This window comes from Dama dama, chromosome 11 (assembly GCF_033118175.1).
Source record: "Dama dama isolate Ldn47 chromosome 11, ASM3311817v1, whole genome shotgun sequence".
Lineage (NCBI taxonomy): Eukaryota > Metazoa > Chordata > Mammalia > Artiodactyla > Cervidae > Dama > Dama dama.
Genome location: NC_083691.1, coordinates 19,428,682 through 19,445,338, shown reverse-complemented (window position 1 = coordinate 19,445,338; position 16,657 = coordinate 19,428,682). Strand labels below are relative to the sequence as shown.

The 16,657-nt window shown below is 44.6% G+C and overlaps 1 protein-coding gene across 1 annotated transcript in view; it reads left to right on the top strand.

The window, feature by feature from the left end:
- The window catches only part of NOL10 (nucleolar protein 10), an 85,722-nt gene that overhangs the window by 16,589 nt on the left and 52,476 nt on the right, over window positions 1-16,657 (top strand). The window contains exons 9-13 of the mRNA XM_061154813.1: window positions 103-188; window positions 2,063-2,141; window positions 3,302-3,451; window positions 6,304-6,370; window positions 13,737-13,789. Of these exons, the coding sequence (XP_061010796.1) occupies window positions 103-188; window positions 2,063-2,141; window positions 3,302-3,451; window positions 6,304-6,370; window positions 13,737-13,789 (435 nt within the window). The remainder of the gene's footprint in view (window positions 1-102; window positions 189-2,062; window positions 2,142-3,301; window positions 3,452-6,303; window positions 6,371-13,736; window positions 13,790-16,657) is intronic.

The window sequence follows — 16,657 nt, the reverse complement described above, 5'->3', positions numbered from 1 at the left end:
ACATGATAATCAGTAAGGCTTTTCATTTTCTTTTTGGGGGGTATTTTTCTAAAAATTTCCTAGTGGCAGCTGTAATTTACAATGATTGTTCTGTTTACTTAGGGCCGAGTAGAGTGTTGGGACCCGAGGACGCGGGGCCGAGTTGGTGTGTTAGACTGCGCGTTGAGTAGTGTCACGGCTGAGTCAGAGTAAGTGGAAGTGAGTTTAAATACTCACCAACTTCTGATTTAAACAGATCTGTCAATGCTGGGATGTTGGGAAAGATTGAAGGCCACAGGAGAAGGGGGTGGCAGAGCGCAGGATGGTCAGATAGCAGCACTGACTCGGTGGACACGAGTGTGAGCTAACTCTAGGAGATAGTGGAGGACAGAGGAGCCTGGCATGCTGCAGCCCATGGGGCTGCAAAGAGTCGGTCATGACTTAGCGACTGAAGAGCAGCAACAACAGTGTCAATACTAAATTAAAAGCAGTTGCTGAAAGATGGAACTCTTAAAACATGTTTCTCTGGGGTTGTGGTTTTGTGATTGTTTTATGGAAAAATCCTTTCCTGCGGAAGCTCACTAACTGGGGAAGCCAGATGGAGTTCCGTGTTTATTTAGTTACCGTGGAACTGAGTTAAAATGTATACGCTACAGGAACTTATATTTCCCCTTCTGTAGGATCTGGTGGTGGAATCCAGGCAAACCACACAGTTAACCTATCGAGTGTTACTACATTTTCATAAGAAAAACAGTGAACTTATATGTATACTGAGAAGAAATCTGGATATGTTGTAGTGTTGAAAGTAGCTTTACCTGTCGATTTAGTTTTGGGTGATTTTATTTATTACTTTTTTATGCTTAGCTTTATTTTTTTCCAACACAAGTGTTAAAAGCTGTCACCTCTGTTATTGGACATAGGTGACCTTCTAGAAGGAGAAGCCAATACAGTCAGAGAAAGAAATATGAGTTAAATATTGGCTAGGGGAGGACAGGCTTTGTTGTTTACAGGTGATGTATATGATTGTCTGCCCGAGAAACCCGGTAGAATAAACTGAAAAACTCTAAAAACTAGTATGAGATTTAAGTAAATTGGTTACAAAATAAATGTACAAAATCAATGGCTTTGATGTTTATCAGCAAAGTTCATGTAGAAAGATACAATGAAAACCAGTTCTCATTTATAACCAAAATTGTAAAATATTGAGGGTTAAGCTTGATAAGTAACTTATCTGAAGAAAAGGACTACATTTTATTAAGAAACAAACATGACTAAATGAGCAAAAACAGTATCACCTCACCAAGAAATGGCTCCAGAGTTGAGTTGGAAGAGTCAGTGACGGAAGTTGATGCTACCTAGAGGACCTGATGCGTCAGTGTAGTTGCAGGCTGAGGCTTTAGGTGGCGTGAGAGGCCTGAGGATGCCAGCAGTGAGCGGCCTGGACTCTAGGTTCTGGTCCAAGGTCGTGGAGACAAAGCTGTTGAAATCTGGACTATGGCCCGCTTCTGACTCGTCATCTAGGACCCTTCCCACCCCAGAGTTACTCTTGGTTTACTGCATGAGAAATATATTCTAGATTAATAGCTGTAAATATCCATTGTTCTGTTACTTCTAGAGATTCTAGGCTCTCATCTGGGGACTAGTCTTTTTTTTTTTTAGCTTGACATCGTTGACTTTAAAAATGAAAATGGGTATACCCATGTCTGAATATAAAACTGTTTCCTCTTAAGCCAAAAAAAAGTCGTTTCTGTAAATACCTCATTCTGGCTTAATCAAAATGAAAGATAGTGTCATACTGGTCCTTTTCAATTGGTTTTATATTTTCAGTAACTTTTATTGTTTGTTGTTACTTTAAGAATGTTTCTTACAGTTTTAAAAGAGGATAACCTGCAATTTTTTTCAGGTGGGTTACATTTATAAGTAAAGGTTAGTTTTCATTTTTACTTAGAAAGTTTGGATACAGTTACCTTTTAAATAGGAGACTAGAAATGTGATCCTCTCCATTAGAAGTGAAGAGTAATAATTTGTTACTTGGAAAGAGATTTGACCATATATGCATGGAACACAAATATTTGCCTTTCAGAATCAACAGTTTGCCAACGATCTCTGCTTTGAAGTTTAATGGTGCCTTGACCATGGCCGTTGGAACATCCACAGGGCAGGTAAATAGGTTTCAGTTGGAAACTTCGCTCTTAAGTTACTGTTTCAGGGGTGTGTGTATCATGGGAAACACCCACTCGTCTGTTCTCTGTGTGACCAGGCACTGAGGCGTTACTGTTTTGGCCAGCGTGGACAGGGTACTCAGATTGCCGTGTTCCGTCAGGACATTGAGAAGCTCTGCTTCTGGCCCCAGTGATGGGTCTGAGAGATTCTCAAGCTGAAGCTGCAGTGGGGCTACGCCTCAGGTGTCCTCTTGACTGTGGTTTAGAACAGCGTTTTCTCGAGTGTGTGGAACAGAGTTCTATGGAAAAACAAAAATTTGAAATTCTCTAGATTTTTATAGCACATTTAAATATATAGTGGAGGCTCTGAGAATCCCTGTAGACAAGAAATGTGCTGAGTCAGTGTTTCCAAAAGGTACTTGTCCAAGGATCCTTTTTTTTTTCCCACCCAGCACTGTCTCCCACATCCTGTGCAGGGAGTGGTCAGTGGGACATGCCTCAGCGAATGCTGACTAGTCTGAGGAGTATGAATGAAATAGCTTCAGAGATTTAATTTCATCTTTCTCCCTTTCCTTCAAGGCAGAGCCCACACACTTAAGTCCGTCCCGACCTCAGCATAGGCGGGAGCCCTGCTTTCAACAGAGTGCCTGTGTCATCTGTCACCTGGGTCTGAGATCCAGCTTCCCCAGGCCCCTCGCCTATCAGGATAGAGCTCAGAAGAGAACTCTGCCCCCCTCACCCCAACCCGCCCCCAAAGTCATAGCCTTGCCACCAGCATCTGTCTCTAATCTACCACCACTGCCTTCATGATGATTCTTGTTCTTGTTTCTTTCAGCCACTGGGAGAGTGCCTGGTACATACTAGGCCCTCAGTGTTTATATTTATTAAATTCATAAATGACACAAATTCTTGTGCACTTTTTCCTTTTGGTTCCTTCCTTAACATATCCAGGTAGTTCTCAATCTTAGTGTGCCTAAAAATTACTCTTAGGGTTGAATCCATAGAGCCATACCCTGGAAGGGTAATTGAAGAGATTGTTCTGGAGTATTTTTGCTGACTGACACTTACTTTAGAGTCTTTGTACTCTGAGTGAGGATGTTCATTTTTAAAAGTTTCTTTTAAGATGAAATATTTAAACAGAAATACCTTTTTTATTTCAGGTTTTATTGTATGATCTTCGATCTGATAAGCCATTGCTAGTTAAAGATCACCAATATGGGCTGCCCATTAAATCAGTTCATTTCCAGGATTCCTTAGATTTGATTTTGTCCGCTGACTCTCGAATTATCAAAATGTGGAATAAGAACTCAGTAAGTATTTTTTGTTGTTAAAATGACTGACTTGCCTATTTTCCTTTTCTTTCCAGTTGCCTTGTTTGAGTTATGTGGGTTCTTGGGAAAAAAACAATACTTAGTATCCATTCAGTCCCTTCACTGGAAGTTAGTTACTTCCAGGTCCTCCAGGTCGTTTTCTTGCTGTTAAGAACTTTTCCTCATTTGCTAGAACTGGCACGCATTTTTACATGTTGTTAGGTAGATGTAAATCATCATTTTAAAAAAACTTGATCCATGGGAAACCCCCTAGATTTTGAGGCTCTTTTATTACAACTTTAGGAAACTTTTAATGAGCTACTACTAATCTTTCCGGGCTTCCCTGGTGGCTCAGTGATAAAGAATCCTTGCCTGCCAATGCAGGAGATGCAGGTTCACATTTCTGGGTCGGGAACATCCCCTGGAGATGGAAATGGCAACCCACTCCAATATCCTTCCTTGGAAAATACCATGGACAGAGGAACCTGGTGGGCTACAGTCCATGGGGTCGCAAGAGTGGGACACAGCTGAGCACACACGCTAATCTTCCCATATCAGTGTTACTGTGCATCTCAATTTCATACCCTTCCTTGTGTCAAACAAATAGATTTTAGATATGATACCTTTACAGTAATTTCTTACATGAAAAGTGAAAATCGCTCAGTTGTGTCCGACTCTTTGTGACCCCATGGACTTTAGCCCACCAGGTTCCTCTGTCCATGGAATTCTCCAGGCAAGAATACTGGAGTGGGTAGCTGTTCCCTTCTCCAGGGGATCTTCCCAACCCAGGGATCAAACCCAGGTCTTCCACTTTACAGGTGGATTTTTCACCATCTGAACCACCAGGGAAGCCCAATTTCTTAAATAGTGTTTTTCTTAAAAGCAATATTTTAGGAATATTTGATATTCTGTGCCCTTTTAAATGTCATTTAAAAAGTTACAAAGCCCTATGTTGTTGATTCTCCTGTTTTGAGAGAGTAGTAAAAGGTTAGTTCATCTACTGGGACAAAATTCATTCAGTGTAGCAATTGCTTTTAAGAGTCTTTGCATTTATTGATTTCAAACTTAGCATCTTTAAAGTGTTACTGTAGATAGAAAGATTCATTTTTGAGGTAAAGAGTGGGGGGTGCAAGAGCCTCAGCATTAGTCACTGGAGGGCAAGCATCAGTCCTTCTCATGGGGCTCCCCTACACAAGGCAGAGGGGCCACCAGCGGCCTCATCACAGGTCAGCTGCTGATGGGAATCCCTGGCTGCTGGGACAGCTTGTCAGCTCTCAAAGTACTGACCTTACTCTGCTCCCTCTGTGTTTTCCTCTGGATCTTTGTGGAGACTGAGTTATCCCTGGGGCGTGTCCTGTCTCTCAAGCCCCGTCACCTTCTTGGGCCTTCCTGAGACTTTCTTACAGAGAAAAGGAAGGGCCTCCAGCTCTCATCAGTCCTCGGAAGAATTCTCCTGACGCATCATCACCCAGGAGCCGACTGTCCTGCTTTGAGTTGGGAGGGTTTTGAGGACTTTCTTGAAGACTCATGGTGTCTTAGGCCTGAATTTTTCTCTGCTCTTTTCTGATAATCCAAACTAGTGTACTTTAAAACAACATTTATTTTTACCCCTACAAATGCAGACTTTTCATGTTTGAAAGTTCGTAACACACTGGTAGAGTAAGTTTTCCATGGCCTGGCTCCCATCCTATCTAAAGGTGATGACTAACCAGTCGGAATGCCCCCTTCCCGGCCCTCCAGTGGGCATGGTTTTCCCCAATGTGGATTTCACGAACTGTGGTACCGTCTCTTTTTTGTTCTGTGCTATTGTTATTCTGATTTCCCCTTCCTTTTTCCTCCTCTCTTTCCATTTTTCGTTTCATTGGAAACTTGAGACAAAAGGGAGGTAGCTGTGTGTTTCACTGTCTGTCTTGAATTAGAACCTTGCTGCTGTTTTTCATGGAGCACGAAGTTAGTTTTTTAGTACCCCCCCCTTCCCCCACCGCCATGGAGCCTCTCTAATAATGGGTTAATAAACGCAAGAGCTGGCAGACGTTTTCATCAGTTCTTGAAGTCATGTTGTAGTTGCTGCAGTAAGTTTTACCTTGGCGTTGTTGTAATGACTGAATACGCCCTCTTGACCAACACCCAAATTACTTGTTTTTGCTTGACTCGCTCTCCTTGTTTATCTTTCTCATCACCCTTTCTCCCTCCCATCTATTATCTTCTTTTTTCTTTCACTTAATTTCTGTTAATTTTTAAAAATACAGCATATTTCCCCCCACATTTAAAATAAAATATTTTACCCTTCACTGTGTAATAACTAGCACCTTATGTATTTATAGCATTTTGTTATCTTATATTCTTTTTTTTTTCTCTTATATTCATTATCTTATTTGATCCTCCTCAAATCCTTGCAACACAGGATGGCAGATACTGGCCTCATTTTACCATGTTGACCATCTCTTCTTTGTTTCTTTGAGGACAAGTTTAACTAGGGTCTGTCTTCCACATTATGGACTTTTTTTTAAGTTGATGTACAGTTTTATTTTAAACTTTATCCTTGCCTGTTGTGTAGACATTATCTTTAAAAGTTCATATATATTTTCGCAAGAAAGTCAGCTCTCTCTACTGAGCCTCAGTTTCTTCCTGTCTAAAATGAGAGGATTTGATAAATTGATAAATGAAATTCTCTAAGATTTTTTTTTAACCTTAAATTCTGTGATTTCTGTTAGGTGATTTTATTTTCTCACATAAGCAGGGTATATGGAGTTATGTCTCCAGCTTACTTCCTGTATGTTGTTTGGAAGACAACTTCCAAAAGTTGTCTTCCTTTGACTATTTTAACACTTCACTTTTGCTTACTCTTTTAGGGAAAAATATTTACTTCCCTGGAGCCAGAACATGACCTTAATGATGTCTGCCTCTACCCCAACTCAGGTATGCAGTACAGAGCAGCAGGCCATTTTGTGAGATGAATCTAGGCTTTGCTTTACAGGGTTTTAAACTCATTTCATTTCTTAAGACAGGGTTTGGCTCAGGACAGTTTTTAGATATTGTATTTACTTGAAAAATTAAGAGCAGGAAGTGATGTGGATGCTTCAGAAAGTGACACGCTCAGTGACTCAGTCCTCAGCCTGCCTAGCTGTTAGGAGAAGCTGGTGGCAGTCTGTGGGTCAGTGGCAGGCGAGGTGCTATTTTAGTGTGCGCTTTAGCTCTTTTATGGGATTAGTAATTGTGTGTAGAAGTTGAGGTTAGGGATTTGGAGGAGGCCAGAGTTGCCTGATGATACACAAGGCTGGCAAAGCCATGCGTCGAGTATATTCTGTGTGGCAGGCAGTTCTGTAAAGTACTTGGCAGATTTTGAGATTTAATAACACCTTCAAGGCAAATCTGAAGAATTCTGGGGAAGGAGAGGAAATGAGAATGCCTCTCACTCTCCTGCAGAGTTGTGTCCTGAGGACGGACACACACAGATAATTCTGATGGAGGGATACGAGGCAAAACAGGAGAAGTTCTGTTACGGAGGTGCACACCGGCCCTGTGACAGCAGGAGTGCGAGGGGCTCCAGGCAGAGCAGCGAGAGGAGGGCAGGGGGGAGGTTTTTGTTGGCACCGAGGATGGGTGCTGGGTGAGAGACGTGGTGGGCAGGAGGAGCCCCGTGTGCCAGAGTGCAGGGTCTGTGGGAGGAATGGGGTGGGAAGCAGGTGGTGTGTCGGCTGGGGGCCCCAGAGTGACCATGCTGAGTGGCTGGGTGCTGTCCGTGGTCAGGACCGATGCAGACCATGGTCGCAGAAGGCACTTCTGTCCACCAGGCAGAAGGTAGATCAGTTTTGGCCTAAAATGAGTAGGAAGAGATACATAGAGCTGAGATCGGCAGCACAGGAGGGCAGACTCGGAGAGAAAGATGGTGGTGTCTTCTTCGAGCATCTGAGTCTGAGGAGGCAGTGAGGCAGTGGCGGTGTCTGGCAGAGGGTCTTCGACCTGCCTGCCCACCAACATCAGCTGGGAGCTTTTTAAGAAGTACAGGTTCCTCAGCCCCATACTAGGTGTGCAGACTCAGAGCGTCTGGGGGAGAGCCCTGAAATGGGTTATTTTCCACCTGCTTCCCAAGTGGTTGTGGAGCCCCGCCGTGACCTACAGCCTCATACTGGGAGCCACGTCCAGGGCACAGTAGGCAGCGTGGCCCAAGGGAAGCAGGTAAGACATGTAAATAGAGGTCATCGCGGAAGCTGCAGTGGAGGCAGTTACCGATGGGGAAAGTGGAGACAGGAAGACCAGCAGGACCTGAGTCCGTGGGAAGGGCGACGAGAGGGAAGAGCCAGCACAGAGGCTGACAGTGACAGTGAAGGAACCAGCAGCTATTGAAGTAGAGAGAAGTGATTGCCCGGGCATTGCTCAGTGAGCAGAGCATTGCAGAAGTGGAGGCAGGAAGGGGCAGGAAGGCCCTGTGCTGCGGGTCTAGTGGTTGTCACCTAATCCTTTCATAACCCGGGAGAGTCAGTGATTCCCTTACCATTCCTTTCCTTCCTTTCCCCCTTCCTTCCCTTCCCTTCCCTTCCCCTTTCCTTCCCTCTTACATCTTTGAAGGTGAGGAAACTGAGATATGTGCCTGGGGTTGGTCGCCCGGCTGCTGTGTGGCAGAGTCTCAGTTGGAGCGAGCCTCCCCCGATCATGGAGCCTCTGCTCGCTCTTAAGTTACAGGATACTCTCCTGAGAAAGATGAGAAACCCTGGACCTTCGTAATTAGCTATTCATCTGTGATCGTTGGGAGAATTTTCTTATAATAGGGCTGAGTCAAATTGTGATGAATTCAGAAATTAATGAAGGTGCTGGGGTCCTAGTTCAAGATGCTGAGTGGTCTAAAATGGGGTTTGGGCTAAGTACAAAGGTGAATAAAATCGGGTGAAGCTGAAGTTGGAACAAGAGGTTAGTTGGATTGAAGGAGTGGGAGTTTGAAGGGTGCAGATGGTGACGAAAGTTGTCAGCCTATGTGCTGACTGGTTTGTGCTCACCTGTGGCCACTGAGAACTTGCAGAGTAACTAGTCTGAAATATGTGCTCTAAACATAAAATACACACCAGACTTCAGATGTTATACCAAAAAAAAAAAGAATGTGAAGTAGATCGTTAATTTTTTTATTGATTATGTATTAAAGTGAAAATATTTTAGACTTACTGGTTAATAAAAATATATTCAAATTTATTTTACCTGTTTAAAAAAATTTTTTTTAATGTGTCTACCAGAATATTTTTAGTCACTTATGTGGCTTGTATGGTATTTCTGTTGAGCAGGGCTTGTCCAGACATGGAGGGCTTTGATAGTATAGAATGCTGATAAGGTGCAAGATGTTCAGAGTCAACTGCAGGCATGGAATGTGACTGTAATCTCACCAGAGTAGAAGCCTTCTTCTGGTACCAAAAGTACTGTTACCACACATAAGAAAGCAGTCCTTTCCTAATAATACCTTTCATTTTCACATTCCCCTGCTTGTCCACCAAATGCCTTTTTAAGCCCATTTATTTGAAACTAGTCTATCACCAAGGTTGTGGCTTACATTTAGTTGTTATGTCTTCTGCTTCTTTCAATCAGGAATTCTCTCCCATCCTTTCTTCCCCTTCCTCCATGGCACTGAGTTTTCTACCATCAGGTCTGTAGTCTTATAAGATGTTCTGCATCCTGGATTCCTGTGATTATTTTTCACGGTGTCCTTTACTTGTTCCTCCGGCCCCTGTATTTTTGTTGTTGTTGTTCTAAAATAGAAGTGAAATCTAACAGCCCAGTGCACTGTGGGTTAAATATTTGGGACAGGGGTGGTGCTCAGGGCTGACGGGTTCTCCATGTCATTTCCCATCCTGTTGGTTATCCTAGAGCGAGCAAGGAGAAGCGTGATGGCTCTGTCTAGGTGGCCAGCAGTCCTCTCTGTTACACAGGATGCTTTCCTGGCAGGTAGAATCTTTAAGACGGTGTTTTGGTCAGAAGAGTGACTTTACTGTCAGATAGCTTATAAGAGCGTAATCAAGCACAAACACTAGCCAGATGATTTATTTCACGAGCTGGCAAGCCCAGAAAGGCAAGTCCCTCCACAGCTGTCTTGGGGTTTGGACCGAGCGTGGTTGGTTCACAGGTTTTGCTCTTTCCCTTGCTTTACCCTCTGTCCCTTTAACATTGTTGGTTAGGTTTTTTTTGCTTCATCACTATGAGCTTAAGCATTCTTTATCTTCTCCCTTACTCATTTTGGAGTAATTAAAGCCGAATCATGACTGCTTGCTGTTCTGTTCTGTGTTTCTGATGCTCAGACTGCTCGGAACGTTGAGAAACGGTCCTGCCTTTGCGGCTCCTTCAGCTTCCAGTTGCTCAGACAGTGTCTCCACGTCGGGCGCTGCCCTGCAGGTTGGGAAACTGAGGCCGCGGCCCCACGACCCTGGTCCGCAGTGCTTGCTGGGCCCCAGCCTGACCTGTGGAATCCAGAACCACTGGGAGAAGGAAAAGGAGATGTTCACTCAGAAAGGCTGCTCAGGCTTCAGAATTGTACCAGTGATCCAGGCTGTTTCTCACCTGCTTTTAGGCCTGGTGGAGGCGGTCTGTATCATCAGACCTGAAGTTGCCTTTTATTCTCTCAGTAGCCTCCCAGTAGCCTGCCGAGAAATAAGATGTGGCTCATCACTAGCCTTGGCACCGTGTGTAGTAAAACCTCAGGCTTCCCGCTTTCTGCAGGAGTTGACTACATGAGAAGGCGTGTCCTGTCCTTTCCCCTCTAGCACGGGGCAGTTCCGCACAGCTTGTCTGCTCTGAGCCGCTCCAGCGATGACCCGATGCCCTCCGTTTCCGGGCAGTGATTCTCAGATGTATCTGGTGAAGGACCAGCCTTTTATGTTTTTTGTTTTGTTTTTAAATTTCCAATCCATTGCAGATGGATACTTTTGTCAAATACCATAAAGATGAATTAGTAGGAAAAGGGTCACATGTTTGGAACTTGCTGCAAGGTCGAGTCACTATATAGGTTTCTAAGTTCTTCAGTTTCTACACTTAATGGCCAGCTTGATAGCAGTTTTCAGACTGGCCTGGGGAGCATGCTTTGAGTTGTCCTGGCTTGAGCAATGTTTCTGATTTCAAGCTGTGACCGTCCCTGAGTCCTTCGCCCCCAAAGCCTGGACAGATGAGATTTGTTCTCTGCGTGTCTCTGGGGAGCACGCCGTGGCCCCACTCCGCACACCATGTCCTGCACTCCGCTGTCCACGCTGGAGCTGTGTGCTCTTCCTCCTCAGTGCTGACCATCTCTGCCTTCTCTTCCGAGGTTCCTATTTTTATTATTAGTGCTGTTGTTCAGCTGCCCAGTTGTGTCCGACTCTTGGCGACCCTGTGGACTGCAGCATGCCAGGCTTCTCCATCTTCATTGTCTCCCAGAGTTTACAAAAACTCGTGTCCATTGAGTCAGTGATGCCATCCAACCATCTCATCCTCTGTCGCCCCCTTGTAAGGAAATTTAAAGGAAAAGCCATAATCCCACAATCTCTTCACAAGTGTAATTACTCCTTCCATTAGAGGAATTCTTTTTTGGGGGGGGTCACACTGAGCAGCCTGTGGCGTCTTAGTTCGCCAGCCAGAGATCGAACCTACACTCCCTGCCTTGGAAGAGTGGAGTCTTAAAACACTGGACCACCAGGGAATTCCCAGAAATTCTTGTTTTATAAATCACATGTTCGTGTGTTTTAAATTGTCACCACGTGTAATTGTCTTTTGCTTTTCAGTTTGACATTGTTATTAATATAGTTGTCATGTTACTGTATGGTGTTTATATCTGTGTGTTTTAATGATTTATTTGATCGTGCAAGGAGTCTTTTCACTTTATCTTAGTTGTCATTGGAGTTTTGGAGTCCCATGTTATACGGGCTTTGGAATCAGTCCAGTGTCAGCTAGCTCTGTGGTAACCTTGAGCAAATGGTCTAGCTTTCCCGAGCTACTTTTTTACCTGTGGAGGTGGACTGCCTTGCCTGGTACTTCACCTTCTTCTCGCCTTTTACCTGTGATCATCTTAATTTCTGCTGAACTAACTGCATCACTGGGTTAACTTTCCTGCTTCCCTCTTGTTAGAAACTCCTCGTGTTCCCTGGGCTGTGTGAGGCTGTTTTCTCATTTATAACTCGTTTCGACCGTCCCGACTTCAGTTTCTCAGTAGGTCAACTTGCGGTGTTGTCCATATACGGTCAAGTGAGGTCCTGCTCATTGTAGGAAACAGTCTGCTCCATCCAGCCTGGATTCTTCTGTGTAATCAGAGCCAAGGCTTTTCTGTGGTTTGTTTGGTAGGGGTGGTGTGTTTCCTTGTAGAGCATTCACTGTTGAATGTTCAGGGTTGAGCCAGGGAGGCGGGGCTTAGGGGATGTCTTTGTTGGGAGCCTTCTTTCTGGTTGTAAGATGTGTCTTCAATCTCCATACTTTCTTTTTTAACCCTGTCTAAAGGTCTCAGAGAAGTTCTGATGGTGCAGTTAGACTTGGGAAGCGCAGGTCAGTAGAGGTGGTTTCTTCCTGTGGTGAACGTCAGTGAAGAGTTGTCTCCAGGGCCAGAAAAAGTTTCCACATGAAAGAGTTTGTGGAGGCTACAAGCTATGAGAAAGTGTCTGATTTTTACTTGACTTTCACTTAGATGTACATTTCTTGCTTCCTCGAGTGTGCCTGTGTGTGTGTGTGTGTTGTGGTGAAGGTTGTGTGTGTATGTGTTCTGGTGAAGGTGTGTGTGTGTGTTGTGGTGTGTGTGTGTGTTGTGGTGAAGGGTGTGTGTGTGTGTGTGTTCTGGTGAAGGTGTGTGTGTGTGTTCTGGGGAAGGTTGGTTCCAGCTGAGGACTCAGTCGCCCTTTGGACTTGATGTGTATGACATGGCTTTGCCAGCAGAGCGTTGAGTTCCTGCTCTCTGACTATCAGTAAACCTCCTCTACCTCAGCGTCGTTATTTCTGTTAACAGCATTCAGGAGCATCCCTTTGGCAAGCTTTTGTGTTAACAGAAGAGCAGCACAAAAGTACTTTTTAAATCACAGAATTGCATCATCATCCTTAACGTTTGGTGTACTTAATTAGGATTGTGAGCTTCCGTGGCGTCTCAGACAGCAAAGAAGCTGCCTGCCATGGAGGAGACCTGGGTTTGATCCCTGGGCCGGGGGTGTGGTAATGTAAATGTGTGCTTTCTATGGATTTTTCTGTTGTATTTTACAAATAGATTTTTTAAATGAAGGTAATGTAAGTTGATATGTAAAGTATTTAAAAACAAGAGCTCTTGACTGAAATTTTGCTCTTAAATTCTCTAGCTTGTAATGTTCTGAATGTTGTGCTCAGCACTTGTAACTCAGTATATATGAGCTTTATTTTTTGATATGTAAATAAGGATGATATTCCTTACCTCAGAGAGTTGTCACATGTTCACCAAGATAAAGTACGCAGAAGTGTTTTGTAAATTACAAAGGACTGACTTCAGTTTTGCTTTGGTGCATCCTTCTGGAACAGGGCAAAGAGGGTTGGAGCTGCCGTGAGAGCCCCTGTGGGGGGCGGTGGAGCGGGCTGCATGTGTGGCAGAGACCTGAGCCCAGGGCTGAGCCAGCTGAGCGCACTGATTCTGTGCCGAAGTGTAGTGGATCCGTTACTGTTGCTCCTGGGGTTAGCAGGGGGCCATCACTGGATCCCGCAGGCTGTCCCTCACTCCTTTCTCACTCTCTGAGAACGCTGATCCCTGGACTAAATTATCAGCCACTCTCTGGGTGAATCATCTTGGTAAAGGCTGTCGGATTCTATCTGGGTCTTTTCTAGTGTAGCTACACATAGCATTCCCCTTAAGCCATTTTGTTTTCTATTAAGGTGTAAAGTTTAATTCAAACATGAGGAACTACTTTGCTATGACATTTTGTGGTAAATGCTTTACTTTGGTTTTTTGATTCCCGATTAACAGGAAGATCCCTATCTTAACTTTCATAATACATAATTGTGCATCGAATCTACCTTTTATCGGTGTGTCTGAAGCTTAAAACTTACCCCCTTAAAAATGGCGGCCCTTCTCTGTGGGAACCGCTCGACACTTAGCTGATACAGCCTGAGCATTTTGCAGATGGGAAACCTGATCTTTCTGATACTTCAGATGCCCCGTCCAGGAGGGTCAGGGACCAGAGCCCACAACCTGACTCCAAGGGTGCCTGGCTGCTGGTCTGGCTCTTCTGCCGTTCACCATGTTCTGAGCATTTCACTCATTTCAAAATATAAAGCAAGTAGGAAGAATATTTTTCTTTTCCCTTATGTTTACCTTTTTCATTGTGTTTATTTTTAGGAATGCTTCTTACCGCCAATGAAGCCCCCAAGATGGGCATCTATTACATTCCGGTAAGTGATACAAAAAGGAGTTACGGTAAAAATAGAACAAGGAAAGACACTGTATTTTTAAACTGGCTGTGTCTAGGGACTTTGGGCCTGCATGTGGCTGTATAAATTAGACACAGTGGCTCACTTGTCAAATCACTGTACTTCCTGGAGCCACTAAAGTAATGAATGCTTAACCATCCTTTTATGGGAAACTACTTAACATCCCATTAAAAATCATCAGTAGAAATTCATCTTTATTCTTCAGATTTACATTTGTTTTTTGTTTCAGAGTGTTTCAGAATCTTAAACTTCCAGCTATTAGTGATCAAGAGACCTAATCCTCTAAAAGAAAAGTCTAGGACTCTTTCGGTCATCGCATTGTCTTTTAAAAATGGGTTTTTGTGTATAAGAAACCGTCTTAGATTGCCATGATCCATGATGGCATGCAGTTTACTATCTTGTCCCTTTTTTTTTCTCCTTCCTTAAAGCATTCTTCTATTACAAATGCCAGACACTTCCCTACCTATACCTAAGCAGAAAAGCCTATACTGCAAAGTTGGCCTTAGATTCTGGTCAGCACACATCTCCTTTTCTGAGATTTGCGGAGAAGAGCATGGGGGATGTAGAAGATCAGATGTTTGGGGGAATAAACTCTCTCTGATCATCGTTAGCCTCCAGTTATGAAAATTCTTCATATTTATGATCGTTCTTTTGAAATAGCTCAACCATGTGTATGTTCCCCCGGCTCCAAAAGAAGATATTCTGTTAATGTTGACTTTCTGTGGCTTCAGGAACCTGGTATGTTGTTGGAAGCACTTTGGGATGTTTCTTTTGGTTGATGGTGAGATGTAGGTCATTCAAATAGCAGCTTCTCCATTTTCCTAAATTGTCATTTGTTGCTTTTCTCCCCGGCCTCTCAGAGATACTGCTTCCGTTTTCCTGTTAGTTTATGTGTTTTTGTCTTCATTTGATCAGTAACTGTTTATTGATTGTATCAGCTGTGTCAGGCCCAGTGCTGTAGGTTGACAGAGTAACAGTGGATAGGGTACTACCCCTTTCTTTGAAGAGCTCATTATTAGGAAGTAAAACAAGAAAGTAGACAGTTTCCAGTCAGTGTGATGAACACTCTTAACTGAAGTAAGGAACCTGGAAATGGAAACTGGGGGGAAGTATGGCAGATACTTGGAGAAACCTTCCAGAGGAGTTGATTTCCGAGGAGCGACTGGAAGGCTGGTTCTGTGTTCTAGATGAAGAGGGTGGGGTGCAGAATGGGAGAAGGGTCTTAGAAGTAAAGGGAACATTGTCTGCCAAGATCCAGAAGAAGGTAATACACGTGGCTGGGCATTTGCCCTTGAGGGACAGGGTAGCTCAGGCTGAAGGTGTGCTCTGCAGCCAGGGTACGATGGTCCTGTGGGCTGGGTGTGGTGGTGCAGGTGCAAGAGTGAGAGGATCAGACCTGCATTTCTGAAGGATTGTTAACTTCTGGCTGCCACCAGGAGAATGGATTAGATCAGATCTAACCCAGAAGCAGCAAGAACAGGCTGTGGTGATCTGCAGGAGAGACATGGTCCCTTTGTTACCTTTGCCAGACCTCCCCTTTAGAAACTGGGGCTTGGGAGGTTCTGGGGTAGTTTCAGAGAAGTCTGATCTGGCAGGCAGTGATTCCAGGGGGTTATCCTCCTTGAATAGCCAGGCAGCATGTCCAGAGGCGTCCCCTGATAAAGACTTGTGTCTGTCAGGAAAAGAGCCTTCCCTCAATCCAGCGCTGAGTCTTCCTACAGTCTGGGCATGTCAGGAGAGGCAGACTAAACCAGCCCGCCCCTCCCTGAACTTATCCTGGGAGAGGTCTCTCTCCATCTTCCTCTCAGGAGGGCTTTCTGTGTTTTGATCTTCAGCAGCTGCCTGCAAGTTCTTGATGTCTCGTGTCGAAGAGCCCTTCCTCGTGTAAGAAGTGTGTAGAACCCACCAGTGGGAAGGGAGATCGAGCACTGAAGTAGAGCGCGGAGCCCGGATTGGGAGTCCTCAGCTGGCGAGGAGCCTCTGGCTGGGCGCCGCTCGGTGTGGAGCAGGGTGGGGCAGTTCTGTTTTTGCAGGAAGGCCACATCACCAGCTTGTGCAAAGATGGTGGCAGTAGGGGCAGAACTGGGACAATTGGCAACAGTTGTAAGATAGGCTTGGTCATTGCTTGGATGTGGGGAGGAAGGGAGAGGAAAGAACCACAGGTGACAGCCGCTTTCTCCCTGGTGAGTGTGTGGACATGGAGGTGACCGCTGGAATCCAGGAGGAGGAAGGGGATGATAGACTTAGAATTGGAGGAGACCCCGGTTCCCTTCTGCTTGTCTGGATCCGTTTCTCAGGCTGGGTTTTTTTTTTTGTTCCAAGCACTGGGAGCTTCACACAAGAGGGGAGCCCAGGTGGTGAGAAGCAGCCTTTTTTTTGTTTGTTTGTTTGTTTTTAGAAGCAGCCTTTTTGAACAGTGTTAGCTTATCTTAGAAGATCTTCTTAGTTTCAACTCTGTAGTTCAGATGTAGCCAAGCGAAGTCAAAAAGCCACCCAGAGACTGCCCCTAGGCAGCTGAGCGCATGTGGATGGTCAGCATAGAGTTGTTCTTGCTCAGCTGAGCATTGTGCGGCAGCTTGTGCCTACGTGTTCCTGCCTAACCTATCTTTCTGCCCTGCTGCCTCGCACACTGTGAGGGTTTATGGTGCCACTTGTCTTTACTTGGAACCTGTTCTCTGTGACACTCCTTCAGAGCGAAAGAGCCCAGGGGTCTGAAAGCCTGCCATCTTTGCTAAGATTTTATCAAACTCACCAGGCTGACATTTTTCACAGAGATTTATTTGAGGCCTATAGAACCAGAGAAGTATGTGTTGAATAAGCAATTCATGC